The 15,278-nt window shown below is 39.4% G+C and overlaps 1 protein-coding gene across 3 annotated transcripts; it reads left to right on the top strand.

Annotated features, from left to right (window-relative positions):
* Positions 1-9,706: 9,706 nt before the first annotated feature.
* LOC149402943 (anamorsin homolog) lies at positions 9,707-14,565 on the top strand. 3 transcript variants are annotated; one of them, XM_089609434.1, is made up of 9 exons: positions 9,707-10,012; positions 10,608-10,740; positions 12,061-12,215; positions 12,711-12,874; positions 13,099-13,200; positions 13,502-13,661; positions 13,750-13,886; positions 14,229-14,303; positions 14,380-14,565. In XM_089609434.1, exons 3-9 carry the CDS (start codon positions 12,077-12,079, stop codon positions 14,416-14,418), a joined length of 816 nt encoding a protein of 271 aa, XP_089465560.1. In that variant the 5' UTR covers positions 9,707-10,012; positions 10,608-10,740; positions 12,061-12,076; the 3' UTR covers positions 14,419-14,565. The 3 variants fall into 3 exon arrangements, with proteins under 3 accessions (XP_089465560.1, XP_089465562.1, XP_089465561.1); XM_089609436.1 differs by lacking the exon at positions 10,608-10,740; XM_089609435.1 differs by lacking the exons at positions 9,707-10,012; positions 10,608-10,740 and adding an exon at positions 11,535-11,642.
* Positions 14,566-15,278: the final 713 nt, after the last annotated feature.

Below are 15,278 nucleotides of genomic sequence, written 5' to 3'. Positions count from 1 at the left end.
CTTCTCAAATTGAACGTCTTGTGAAGGCAACAGAAGAGCGAAGCGACACGATATACGTAGTACGCAAAGATTTGTCTGGTACTATTATCGCTGAAGTAATAGAAGTTGTTTTGTCACTGCGTGGTATTGTAGTTGGACATCCAACGTGGTTTTTTGCGACCGGACTATATCAGAGTCGCGAGATGAGAGAGATGTTTGCAACGATGAAAGATCCACATACTCAAAGTTGTTGGCTCACTTACGAGTATAATCTAGTTTATGGCTCTAATCTAGGAGGAGCTCCAAATGTTTCGCGCGTTTGAATTTTTAATCAATTGTATTAAATAAGCGTTCTTATATGAGAACTACATTCATTGTTTTGCATTTGTTGTTTATTTTGTTTTACTATAATAATCAAACAATACGAGAACGTTAGTCTCGTTTATATTCCTTGGTTACTTATTTCTTTTTACACATTAAGCTACTTTTACTTTTTTTAGTATAAATAATGTTTTCATCGAATGTTATTTAGTCTTATGGTATCACATATTCGTTTTCATGAACAAATGGATATCACATCAGATGATGAGTTTGACATTATTGCCAAAAAGGAACATAACGAACGCAGTGTTCTTATACGGAAAATTGTTCATTTGATGCAAATTTATTATGATACATACATACATACATAAAGTTCCTTGTATGGATTTAAAAAAAATGGGGCATATTTTTCTTCAAGAGATGTTGAGGGGAAACAAAATTCGGTGCCAACGAATGTTTAGAATGGAAAAAGAGATTTTCATAAGTTTGTGCAATAACTTGGAAACAAGTTACGGATTCAAAAGTTCAAGATATATGACTGCATTGGAGATTTTAGAAATGACTCTACTAATTTTAGGATATGGTCTAGGAAACCGATTAGTGCAAGAGATGTTTCGACATTCTGGTGAGATGATAAGTCGATATTTTTCAGAGACGTTGGATATATTATGTCTAATGGGAGTCGATATCATAAAACCCGCTGGTCCCGAATTTAAGAGTACTCCTAAAGAAATAGAAAATGATTCAAGATATATGCCACATTTTAAGGTATTATGATAATACTTTTGTGATTTATTTTCATCAATATTGTATTATAAAATTTGTATAAACTAACTAATTTTTTTAAGGATTGCATTGGTGCTATAGATGGTGTTCACGTTCCAGCTTCCACTAGGACAAAAGTAGTTATCCGGTGCGACGATTGTCGCACCGAATACGTCCAAAGTCGCACCTAATAGTTTATTAGGTGCGAAATTCGGTGCGACAAAGTCGCACCTAAAAGTCCATCGCTAAAGGCATTAGGTGCGACATGTCGCACCTAATGCCCAAGCTATTTTCCTGCCAAATTTATAAAAATTGGTGGGTAAATTCATATCGGGTGCGACATTTTCGCACCTAATACTCTTCCCGCCACTATATTCGGTGCGACATGTCGCACCGAATATGTTATTTTAATTAAAAAATATTTACAAAATTAGAAAATTAAATCAAAATTCATCTAGAATGAAATAAAAATTAATTAACAAAATTCTAAATTGGAAACAATATTCTGAAAATAGAATTCTTAATTAAAAATACAAATTCATTCTAACAAAAACGAAAAAATTAATTCCTAATTTTTTTTCTATACAACTTATCGATAGTAGAATTCCCTCTACCGAATAAGTTGCCAGAACTTCGGAAATCATTTTCGCGTCCTCGTCCACCGCTGCCTGACGCGCTACCGCTCGTTCCGCCGCTTCCGTAAGGACGGTCTCGCAAGAAATCCATAGAACCAGGAGTAAAACCCAGTGTGGAACCTGGCGTCTGCTGATCACTGCCACTTGGTTGCGGTGCAGGCGGAGGTTGGGAGTCGTGGGAGGCTGGTTGTGCATCTGGGTGAGGAAGGCGATCTGTTGCCTCATCTTCTGCAGCTCGGCTTGTTGGGCATCCATCTGAGCTCGCATCTCGGCAACCAATGGATCAGTCAGAGATGACGAACTTGACGAGCCTCTATCTAGCGCTTGGGCAACACCCAACGATGACCTTGGGATCGAAGGCCCTAAACCGACTTCCCAGTCTCTGCGTACTCCCAAAACGTCACGCATCGTGTACATCTGTGCATCTTCTTGTGAGATCACGGTGTTTCGCTCCCCTGCTTGCCGCAAAATATCTATCGTCTGGGCGGTGATTTGATCATTCAAAAACAAAAACCACAAAAACTTATCAGATAAGCATAATTTAAGTAATTAAATATAGTAAATAAAACAAATAACTTACAAATTGCGACTTTGCGAAGTCCGTCGTCCACGATCCCTTAGCGTCATGGTATTTTTCTGACCATATCGCCAAAGTCGAGCCCATACTCCCATCTTCATTTCGCTGTAATTTTGCAACATTAAAATATGAATCACATATATATTGCATATTAATATCAAGCGACTTATGTTCCTCGAGTGATGACCAAAAAAACTAAGCGACCTTTGTCTCGCTTTCTTCTTCTTCTTCGAATTTTCCCGGTTGCGGACAGACTTTGCCTGCGAGACATAAATTCGTTAAGTTCAATATTAAGAAATTCAAATAACCATCGGAAGTTCAACTCATACCTTATGCACCGGCGAGTCGAACGTCTCTATTGCCTTCAACCAGGCTTCCTGGTTATAGCCTTCGGGAGTTTCATTTTTAGCGAGATCCTTACTCCCGCAAAACGTCTTGAAGAAGAGCTGCGACAACCTCGACTTCTGGCCATGGCGTATCCTCTTCGCATCGCGAATGATAGCCATATCAGTCTCGTTGCGAATAGGATCTGCAGACACAAGCTCGCCAGTGTCGGGATGAGCGTAAACAAAGTGGTACTCGTTATGAATCGAGTTCATAAGAGCCGCCACACTCTGCGCAGGCACATGATTTCAGTCTGGGAGGTCGACTGGAATGGTACTCTTGATCAGGTTTCCTAATCGGTTTTGGAACGTCCCGATCAACGGATTTTGCTCCCTGACGTCTTGGTAGAACGCCTGATGTGTCTGATCGTAGCGAACTATGTTCGCTCCAGGGGTCCCAACACCAGCTCTCGAAGAAACGAGGTCAGTCGTTGGTCCCCGCTTCTTCCTCGGCATCTGCGGGGGATCACGCTCTCCTCCTTATGGGTCCTGACCTGAAATAGACATCCTGCAAAATGAATTGTAGTTAGTATTTACTATTTAATTAGTATTCGATGACTGTGGTTATTATTACATAGCTGTTAGTCATTCATCATCGTCACTCGATGTAATGTTAGTATCGACATCAACATCGTCTCCCTAAAAAATGGCGCATGCCTCATCTTCTCCATCCACTTCTTCATCATCTTCAACAACAGTAACAAGCTCGACCGTAGCGGTTTCGTGTCGATGATTAAGACAGTCGATATTTGACAATTCTATTGTCAACAGAATCGATGCTGAAGTGGTCGGGTCAACTTCTGGAATGTCCCATATCCCTCGATGATTGCATTCCTGAAAAATTTCCCATTTGCGACCCTTAACGAGATCTCGGATGTAAAACACTTGCTTTGCTTGAGTCGCGAGTATAAACGGCTCTTCTGTAAACCATTCTTTTGCGGTATACGAACTCGTTGCTCCGGTGGTCTTATCAACGTGCACTATACGTCTTGCATTGTACTTGTCACCATACCATATGCATTTGAACAGTACGACACGACAGTTATGTGTATAGTTCAGCACGATTACGTCTTCCATTCGACCGTAAAAGTTGAACTCGTTCACGGGCACACAAAAAACGCTATTCTGGGTGATTCGTTGGTTATCACGACGACGAGTGATGAACTTCACGACATTCATAAAGTAACTCGAATACTGATGATCGATTTGCATAGATCCCGTAGACAATGCGTAAAGCTCTTCGGACATGTTGGAACCACTAACTTTCATGTCATAAATCTGGAATATGCAAATTAAGATGATGTCATTAGCAGTTTTAGTATGCTTTCAGCAAATGAATCCTTTCAGTTTACCTTTTTCGCAAACCAAATTTTTGAATTCTTTTCTATGCATTCGATATCAGAATCTGTAGTTCCCGCTTCAGAGTTATTTTGTATAAGTTCCAAATTCTCACTGTTAACGTTACGTATTAGATGTAAATCAATGAGCTAGATAATGTACATATTTAAATGAACGATTCCCTTACATCAAATACAGATCGTTTTCTAGACAATTGGTATAAATGTACCACTCCGCCTTCTCTTTCTGGTCGTCGTCTAAAACTATCGACTTCATCATCCCGTAAGGCACATAGTTTTTGGACCGGAAAACATTAAGTTCCCACACTTGAACTTCATCGACAATTTTCTTATCTTCGAGATACCTTGCAACAAATGTCAATGCCTCTTCTACAACGTACGCTTCCGCAATGGAGCCTTCGGGCCTAGCTCTATTTCTGAAAAATTGTTTTAACGTTCCGAGGTATCTCTCAACTGGGTACATCCATCGTATATGCACCGGACCGCCACATAATGTTTCATCTGGTAGATGAATTGCCACGTGAACCATGATCGTGAAAAAAGCTGGCGGAAATATCATCTCAAGCTTACACAATATCTCAATGATTGAATCTTGCGCTTTTTCGAGATCCTCCACTCTCAGGGTTCTAGAACTGATCAACTTGAAAAAGTTGCAGAACTCGGAGATCGTCTCCTGTATCGGTTTTGGCACAAAAGGGCGAATACCATCAGCCAACAACCTTTGCATGATCACATGATAATTGTGCGACTTCAAAACTGTTAGCTTCACGTCAGCAGTCACATTTTTCTTCAAATTTCCAGCGAGCCCGTCTGGGAATTTAACAGATTGGAGGAACTCGGTAAACCGTTTTCTCTGCTCAAGGGTTAACGTGTACGCTGCTGGCGGTTTGTACCACCCATTCCTTTGTTGTCTCAAGTGCAGAGAAGACTTGATTTTCAAGTCCATCAAGTCAAATCACGACTTCTCCGTATCATAGTTCTTCTTTTCCAAGCTGAGCACCGTCTCGAGAAGATTCTTGCACACGTTCTTCTCTATATGCATGACGTCCATGTTGTGCTTCAACTCCAACTCTGACCAATAAGACAACTCATAGAAGATGCTCTTTTTGGTCCAATTCAATTCGCACTCAGCACGTTTTCGTTTACCGGCATTTTTGCCAGTTGTCGTGGAAGAAACACTAGCCAACTTATCGAGTACGTCTTGCTTAGTCAACTTGACAGGTTTACGGTGCTTCTCGTGGCGATCTACGTAGTGATCAATGCTTTTCCTCAATCGGTGAGGCGTAGGTAAGAATCAATGATGGTCATAGTAGACGATCCTGCTTCTGACTTTCATAGATGACGTCTAAAGGTTGCACGCGGGGCACGCAAGATACCCTTGGCCACTCCATCCTGATAAATACGATCGAGCCGGAAAGTCGTTTATCGTCCATAGAAGTGCGGCACGCAACCGAAACACTTCATCATTCGCCCCATCTCCCACTTGGAACCCAGTACCCCACAATTCTTTCAGCTCTTCATCTAGTGGTTCTAAAAACACGTCCATGTCTTTTCAAGGTGAGCTCGATCCAGGTATCAGAAGCGTCAGCATCAAATACTCTTTTTTCATGCACAACCAAGGTGACAAGTTGTACGCAATTAGTACCACGGGCCACATACTATACGCTAGACTCATTTCCCCAAGCGGGTTGAACCCATCAGAAGCTAGTCTCATACGTACGTTACGAGGCTCTGCAACAAAATTTGGGTATCTCTCGTCTAGATTCTTCCATGTCGAACCATCCGCAGGATGTCGCAAAACGCCTTCTTCTTTGATGCAATCTCGTTCATGCCATTGCATCTCAAGCGACGTGTGTTGAGAAGCGTACAATCGCTTCAATCGATCTTTCAAGGGAAAGTATCGTAATATCTTTTGTGATACATTCTTCCCGGTTGGCTTCCATCTGCTCTCATTGCAAATTGGGCACACTTCAGCTTTCTCGAGATCTTTTCAAAATCACACACAATCGTTGATGCATGCGTCGATCATATCGTATCCCATGCCAAAACGCTTCAGCTTCGCCTTTGCCTCGTAGTATTTTTTTCCGGAATTCGGTTACCAATTGGATGAGACTTCATCAAGAGCCGCAACAATTCTGTAAACGACTTGTTCGTCCAATGGTTCGTGACTTTGATGCGCATCAATGAAACCAAGAACGATAAAGACGAAAACTCTTTGCATCCAAGGTACAATTCTGCTTCCAACTCGACAAACAAGTCTTCCACTTGCTCTTCTGCACGCACTTCACTCGGATTCGGATCCGTAAAATCGTCGAAGTCCTCGTGATCCATTATATCATGGAGAGCATCGTGCAATCCACCGACTCCTCTCTGGTTAGTCTCGCTAGCATCTTCTACTTGGGTAAGCACATGACGTTCGCCGTGATGATACCATTCGGTGTATCCCGGGGTAAACCCCTTGTTCAAAAGGTGATTCTTTACGACCCCGATGTCCAGCCATCTCACGTTATTGCAAGACTTACAAGGACAACGATAATCGTTCGGGAGTTTCCTTGCAAGGTGGATAAACTCGTTAACCCCTGTTTTATATTGCAAACTAAACCGATTGTTCTCGGTAATCTAATCTCTATTTGGATTTGACATTCTGCTGAATGAGACGGGAAATTGAGAGATAAAAATGAATCGTTAGAATTCATTTTGTAAGAGTGAATTATTAGGAAATTGAGAGGTAAAAATGAATGATTAGGAAGTAGAGAATGAATCGTTACTATTCAAAATTTAGAGTGAATTGTTATGAAATTGAGAGTGATGAATTGTTAGGAAATTGAGAGTGAATCGTTAACATTTGAAAGATTCGAGAACGAATGTGTAAGAGTGAAAGAGAAATTGTGAAAAACATGTATTAATTTTGAAAAATGGTTAGAATTCGTTATATTATTGAAAGAGTTAATTTTTTTGACAAATATGTATTATTCTACCAAGAATTCGGCAGAGTTTCCCCCTAAAATATTGACTAACCAAAATTTGCAATTAAAAAAAAACATATATAACCAATCAAGACTATCTTATTAACATACTAAATACTAAACCGAGCCTCTGTGGCTCGGTCGCAATAAATTTTCAATATGTTTACATTAAATTTAACATGTTACTAATTCATTTTAAAATATATTCATATATATTACTAATTAATCTAACTAAATATGATACTAATTAACTAATTAATCTAATTCTCAACAAATTGCAATAAAACTAAACGAACAATTAAACTCAACATATATCAATAAAACTAATTAATAGAAGAATATTCATTTCAATATTCCAATTCAACTCAACGTTCAATTTAACTCAATATTCCAATTTCAACATATATCCATTTCAATTTCAACCATTGAACTCAATATTCTAATTTTAACATATATCCATTTCAAATTCAATTTTAATTTCAATTATCTAAATAACAATTTTAATTTCAATATCTAAATAACAATTTTAATTTCAATATCTAATTTCACTAACCTTCAACGACGAGGTAACACGGTGTCAGGGCTTGTCCAGCGACGGGCGGGGAGGCTGATCCAGGCGGCGGGGCGGGGGGCAGGTCCATGCGGCGGTGGGGCGGGCGGGAAGGGGGCTGGTCCAGGCGGCGGGGCGAGATTGGTCCAGGCGGCGGCGGGACAGGCTGGGAGAGAGAGATAGAGTGAGAGACGGCCGGTGAGACATAGAGAGAGAGAGGGGGGGACGTACCAGGGAGGGCCGGCACTGGCGGAGCGGGGAGGGACGGCGGCGGGGGCTGGCTGAGAGAGAGACAGAGTGAGACGGTGAGAGAGAGAGAGAGAGAGAGAGAGAGAGAGAGAGAGAGAGACGGCCGGTGAGACAGAGAGAGAGAGAGGGGGGACGTACCAGGGAGGGCCAGCAGCGGCGGAGCGGGGAGGGACGGCGGCAGGGGCTGGTTGAGAGAGAGAGAGACAGAGTGAGATGGTGAGAGAGAGTGAGAGACGGCCGATGAGACAGAGAGAGAGAGAGATAAAGATGGGGACGTACCAGGGAGGGCCGGCAGCTGCGGAGCGGGGAGGGACGGGGGTGGAGGCTGGCTGAGAGAGAGAGACATAGTGAGACGGTGAGAGAGAGAGAGAGAGAGAGTGAGTGAATGTGTGAAAAAAGGAGAAAGCTCGGGTTTAAAATCCCTAACCTATTGGGTGCGACACTGTCGCACATAATAATCATATTAGGTGTGACAAATGTCACACCCAATATGAAATCCCAGATCAGAAAAAATTAGGAGGGATTCGTTGACAACTTTAAATTTAAAACCTATTGGGTGCGACATTTGTCGCACCTAAAGGCATTAGGTGCGACAATTTCATATTAGGTGCGACACTGTCGCACCGAATAACACTAAACATTAGCGAAATTTTTAGTCGTCCGGATGAGTATCCGGTGCGACATGTCGCACCTAATACCCTTCCGCACCAAATATGTGAATTTGTAGTAGTGTTCTTTACCTCAAGCAGATCAAGTACCATTTATCGGTAGAAAGAAGATTCCCACTCAAAATGTACCGGCTGTATGTGATTTCAATATGAAATTCACTTTTGCGTATCTGGTTTGGAAGGTAGTGCGCATGATTCAAGGGTATTCTCTGCCGCTCTTCGTGATACTGAGATTAACTTTCCAAAACCTTCAGAAGGTATGACTATAATTTTTTCCTATTGCTTTGTCTTGTATACAGTTTAAACTAAATCATTTTATTCCACTTGATCTGTCACATGAAAGGATTATTTGGTAGACGCTGGTTATCCTAGTTTGTTTGGATATCTTGGTCCGTATAAAGGTCAAACATACCATCTAGAGCATTTTCGTGCGAGGCGAGCTCAACCCGCTACAAGCAAAGAAATCTTCAATCGCGCGCATTCTTCTCTGAGAAGCGTCATCAAGCGGAGCTTTGGAGTGTGGAAAAAAAGATGGAGAATCCTGAATGTCATGCCTAGTTATCCATTCAAAAATCAAGTAAAAATAGTTATCGCAACTATGACACTGCATAACTATATTCGAATGCATGCAAGACAAGAGATGAATTTTGAAATATTCGACGAGATAGAGGGCGATGGCAAGGGGGATGAAAACGACACAACTGAAGATGTAGCGACTCGAAGTTTTAAGAATAATATTGTAAATTAAGTTAATCAAAAGGATGAGAAAATTATGTACATTAATTTTCAAAGAATCGTTTCCATCATTTTGGGTTGGAATAATAAGTTTATCGAATTAACTTGAAATATATCAAGGTAAGGAGAAATCTCGGAATAAAATAAAGGATTTATCGAGTTCGTCTCGAATAAGAAATTAATTCCGAGGAAATGTTCCGGAATTTAACTTAAGAAAATAAATTCTCAAGGACGAGAATTATTTCCGAGAAACCTTGAATATATTTGAAATAATCGAGAACGAGCGAGAAAATTCCCGGTTTGAATAATTTAATTAAAAGTTCGATCGGTTACGGTTTTAGTCACAAAATTTTGTGACAAGGACGTGGTTGTCATGTTTTTCGGGCTCAATTGAAATGAAAACTTGGAGGTTAGGGTCAATATGAGTCGGTGATGAAAGTTGACGGTTTTAATGGGTAAATACCCAATTTTCGTTTAAATATAAAAGAAAATTGTTTTTATTTTTTCCCTTATTTCCTTTTTCCTTTTTCCTTCCTCTTTCTTCTTCTCCTGATTCTCCAGCCGCGCGACAACACCTGCAAAACCAAGAAAAAAAAAACTTACAACAGCCATCAAGATCTTCGGCCGACCACCATCATCCATTCCTTCGATCTTTCTTTTTCTTCTCACTATTCGCTCAGCCCTCGCGCGCCATCACAGCTCCACCGCGCGCGCATCCCAGCCGAACAGAGCGCCACCGCCGCGAGCTCGCCGTGGCCGCCGCCCGAGAAAGAGACGCCGGGAAAGGGAGAGAGCACGCCGAGGAGTCCAAATTCACAGAGATTGGGTAATAAATCAAACCCGAGATGGAATTGGAGATCTAGGGTTTGAATTGAAAAGAATTGGGGGTTTTTGATTTTTTAGAAGAAATCTTATCGAATTGAGTTTCTATTATGGTTGTTTGAGATTGATTTGTGATGATTGTACCTTGGTATGTGAGTTTGAAAGGATTTGTTTGAGGTTTTTGAATTTTGGACGAAAATTGGGTACTTAGGGTTTGCGAGAATCTGAGAATTGGGGTTTTTAATATTCTGGACGTGATTTAGTGATGTTGAGATGGTTTTGGTGTTCTTGGATTGATGGTATGCTTGAGTTTATGTGTAAGATGGATTGTTTGATTTTTTTGGATAAATTGGACGTGAGTTTGTTATCTTGGCCGTGAGTTTTGATTTTTTGGCCGTGTGTTAGAAAAGTAAGTGATTTGAGATTCTGGTTTTTGGTGATTAATGATTTGAGATACTTGAGATAAGTTATTGACAGTTCTGAATTTATAGCTATAAATGTCTTTGGGTCCTACGATTATTAAATCGTACGTTTGAATTTGAGTATTATTGATTACTCATAGAATTCTGATTCAGGATCGGTTTGATTTATCGTGATAGGACTCGAGACTGAAAGTCGTTTAGAGGGTTCACAGAGTAAGTGAACGTCTGGATTCTCTGTATTAGTGCACGTTCAGGTTCACAGGACGAGCGAACGACTCGTGGACGAGCAATATAGACGCTTATTTTCGAGGTAGGTTATTATAACCCTTCTCTCCTGATTTTATGGTTTGGCCTCAAGTATATATTATTTTCGAAATGAAAATGTTTGTGAACGTGCCACGAAACCCAGTTGCGTTTTTAGAAAATATGGCGGAACTTCAACTCGGGATATCCGATAATGAAGTTGATAATATTTTCGATAGTATACATATATCCTGTATTTACGAAAGAAATGTTTCGTATATCCTGGTTAAGCCGGTTTCGTAAACGACATTGTAAACGGCATTTCGAACCTTGGTTTTTTTGCATAACGTTACTTATTAAATTTTGAACCAACTACATGTTATATATAATATGCATGTTTATTATATTTTAAAAATATAACATTATTGGATTCAAAGTATACAAGTTAAATAAATATGAGTTATAATATGTTTAAATTATTAAAATAATAGGGTTATGAATAACATGATTTTTGGTGTTAAAAATAAAGTATTTGAATTAGAGATGAAACGCTGTTTGGTGTGATAAAAACTGTATTTTAGAGAGCAAAAATGTAGTTTTTTGAGTTTTTGGATTGAAGATAGTCTAAGTTGGGAGTAATAATGTAATTAATTATGAATTAGGTAATTGTAATTGTTATATGTTATACAGCTCACGCGTAGTCGTCGTTTCATGAAACTTATAAAAAGCTCGAATCTCTCTTTCTTTTTTCTTTTTTTTTTGGCTCCTCTTCGAAGCTTCTCAACTTTGCCTTCTTCGAACAAGGTACTTTCTCTGCTCTTTGATCCCCTTATCGGCGCACTCAAATATTCCAATAACTAAACTAGGGTTTCAGGGATTTTCCGATACATCTCTTCTGAATCGTGCTTCAACTTTATCTTCGTGCTCTTTTGTCTTCGCTCCGCAACCACTGGGCAGAAAAGGCAAAAGGTTCCCTAGAGTGTCTCTCTTGACTTTCTTCAAGAAGAAGCCCAAGTCTTTCGTTACTTTGGATGTTTTTTAAAATCTTTTTTTTATTTGTTTTTTTTTGTTTTTTATATATATATATACATATATATATATCTGTTTTTTTACTTGCATTTGGTTGGACTCAGAATCAGTCTTTTTTTACTCTATTTGTTGTGCGCTCTATGTGTCACCAAGATTCGAAATTTGAAGGTTTTTACACCCCCTAATTCAGTTCGGGTTTTGTTGAGGGTCAAAAGATTACATGAGCTTTCTATTTTTGTCACAGTTTGTTGATTGGCATAGGATCTAAAAGATGATTACAAGTAAACAAAAATGCAATTTTGTTTTTTTTTTTTACTTTCATGTTCTGGAATTGTAATTTCTTTTGGTTCTTTCTCAGAGTAAAGATCTTCACGATGCTCGGGAGCGTGTTGGCATTAACTGATGATTTGGTTCTATCTTCTGGTGCCGTTTTCAAGGCACTCGGAGAGCTTGAGGCCAGTTTCGCGGTTGAAAACTGTTATCCTCTTATCATCACTCAAGTGTCTTTGCTGTGTAATTTCCTCTTCATGTCTGATTTACATCATAGTGATAATATAGTATTCCGCTTTAGAATAGATCTTAGTTCAACTTCTTTATATTCTGCTAGTTTTTTCTAAATTCATTTATACATTCATCTTAATTGTTCACAAAGAATTTAAATCAGATTCTGGACAATTGAGGATGGTTTCTTTTATTCGATAGGGGTCAGAGTTAACACCAAGACAATGCATGTCTGATTAGTTTTCTAATTTTGAGAATGTATATCATTTGTGTATGGTAGTTTATAGATGCCCTTAGGTAAGAGCCTCTGTGAGTCTTCACCGAAGCAGAGGTCACACTCTCAGTATCGAATCTGAGCAGTTGAACAAAAATTCTCTGATATCTTCTAGAACCTGGTGTTGGGGGGTTCATGGGGTTTCAATAAAGTAGAAAAGTTTAGGTGGTTTAGTGATCCAATATCTTATTTATATGATGTTCTTCTGACTTTGTTTTTTTGGTTTTTCTCAGCTCATTTGCCAGTTCAATCTTCCTCTGTGGATGTTGTAATTTCTTTCTGTAGATCGATTGAATCCCTAAATGAGCAGTTGTTTAAAGAAATTTCAAGAGCTATGAAGCCAGGAAGTATAATACTCTGCCACCGGTCTCTGTTGGCAGCTGAGGCCACAAATAAGGTAATGAAATATGTGCTCATATTTTTTTATGTTTATCTCAATTCTTCTTGATCGGGATATATACAGTTTCTTTGGGCTCTTTTTTTTTTTTTTTTTTTTTTTTTTGGTATATCTCTTTTGTTTTCTTTCTTCTATTAGTTTATAAACAGCTCTATACGGGTGCGAATATAGATATTGAATTTCAATTTTTTGACGATTAACTGTTGCGGTATTGCTTTTGGCAGACAATCTCGGATATCGAGCGCAAGTTGCTTCTGGCAGGTTTTCTTGAAGCACATTCACTTCAGCTGAAACTTGATTTGGAAACTAATGCACAGTCGATTATGGTATGCCTCAATGTTTACCTGTGTAGTCTGGATGATCCTTTTTCCATTTCAATTATATATCATTTACGAAAGAAACATCAAATCTGAAGTGAAAACACTTGAAAAAGCTGGGAGAATTTCATCTTCGCCACATGGCTAGTTATTGATCTTAATATTGGTATTATGTTATGGTGCATTATTCCAAGGCTTATCCTTTTGTTAAAGTTGATGCAAAGTTAATCCTTGCCAGCCATAGATTTTTGTATTCATATTGTTTATTATAGTCTAGAGACGTTGATTTATTGTCTAATTTTGATTGTAGGTTAAGGCGAAAAAGCCTTCTTGGAAACTAGGGTCATCCTTTGCCTTAAAGAAGGCTTCAAAAAAGCCGCCAATAGTTCAGATTGCTGATGATTCAGATTTGATCGACGAGGATAGTCTCTTAACCGAAGAGGATCTGCAGAAACCGCAGCTACCACAAGGTTTGATCACTATACCGGGATCCTTAATCTTTCAAATTGCCCTCTTTTTCTCGTGTCTTATGGCAAATGACCTTTTGGTCTCATCCAGTTAGCGACTGTGAAGTTGGAGCCACAAAGAAAGCTTGCAAGAATTGCAGTTGTGGGCGAGCCGAAGCTGAAGAGAAAGCTGAGAAGTTGGGACTGAGTGACGATCTACTTGAAAATCCTCAATCATCTTGTGGCAGTGTATGACCTTTTATGACATCTTGACACCGTTTGACACCGTTTGACATAGTTTTGCTTTTAAAAAAAGTGCTTTTGGATTATGCTTTTTTTCAAAAGCTGCTTTTCTCAAAAGCTTCTAAAATCTTGCTTTTCCAATTTCTTCTATATTTTGCAAAATCACTTTTTCAACATTTACTAAAAGTTATTTTACCGAACACTTTAAAATGGTTGGGCTTTTTTAGAAAAAGCTAAAAGCAGGCTTAATAAGCTAAGCCACACACAACCCTTATTATTTTTTTTCTTTCTTTCTTTCAATGATTCGCGTGTCGAGCTTTCTGATTTCAATTATATATTTATTTGCAGTGTGGATTAGGAGATGCTTTTCGGTGTGGCACTTGCCCTTACAGGGGTCTCCCTGCGTTCAAGCTGGGCGAAAAGGTATCTCTCTCTCTGTCTCTCTCTCTCTCTCTCTCCCGTAGAACAAGAGGATAATGCTTGGAATCGCTTTGTGTAGGTGATTTTGTCGGGAAACTTCCTTGCAACAGATATATAGACGAAGAAGGGTGAAAAACACTGCTAGTTTGATCATATGTTATAGAGATGAATGGGTTTTCATAAACTGTACACCGATTTTGTGTTGCAATGTTGTCAGTCATCTGACAAACATTAAAAAAGAAGAAGATGTATTTATCCCCTTGTAGTTTCTTTGACCTGAAATGTTGACAACTGTAGTTTTACCATTACTACCCATTTTCTTCTCTTTTTGTGAAAATATGATGTATATATATCATTCTCTGTGCACTTGGCCTGAAACGAATATGAATAACCACCAACTATATTGAGAATTCACTCGCATTAGTAAAACGCTGACATGAATTTCGAAGCGTTTTTTTTGTCACTATGCAGATTAAGTTTGCATATTTGTGATGCATTTGCAGGGTATCAATTAGAATACATGATTCTAATACTCTTATCATTATTGTCAAATGAAAGAATAATTTATTCCCATATCACATGACAAAAAAAGCTATATAGTATGTATATATAAAAAAAAAGCCCTCTTAAGAGAGCTAAATGCAGATTTAAACTTGCTGGGAAAGAAGAATAAGCAGCCCTTGTGGACCCACCAATATCTCATTCAGAAAGCTCACCAATCCGAACCAAACAACTGGCGTCACGTCCACGCCGCCCAATGGTGGAATTACCTTGCAAGTCAAGGCAAGTATTGGCTCTGTCGGAGCATAAGCCAACACGTACGGGAATTTCCCCACAGGGAGATTCGGGTACCACGACATCACGATCCTCGGCACGAAGAGGAAACCTATTGCCGATAGAGCCGGCCCTATGATCCCGAATCCCGATAGCCAACTTTGCCGTTGCAGGGTTGAGATCGGCCAACACCAAGCCCTCCGT

This window comes from Urtica dioica, chromosome 3 (genome assembly GCF_054948205.1).
Source record: "Urtica dioica subsp. dioica isolate 48M chromosome 3, U.dioica_male_clone48M_v1_H2, whole genome shotgun sequence".
NCBI classification, from domain to species: Eukaryota; Viridiplantae; Streptophyta; class Magnoliopsida; order Rosales; family Urticaceae; genus Urtica; species Urtica dioica.
The sequence above is the reverse complement of the archived record's forward strand: the minus strand, read 5'-3'. Positions and strand labels throughout refer to the sequence as shown.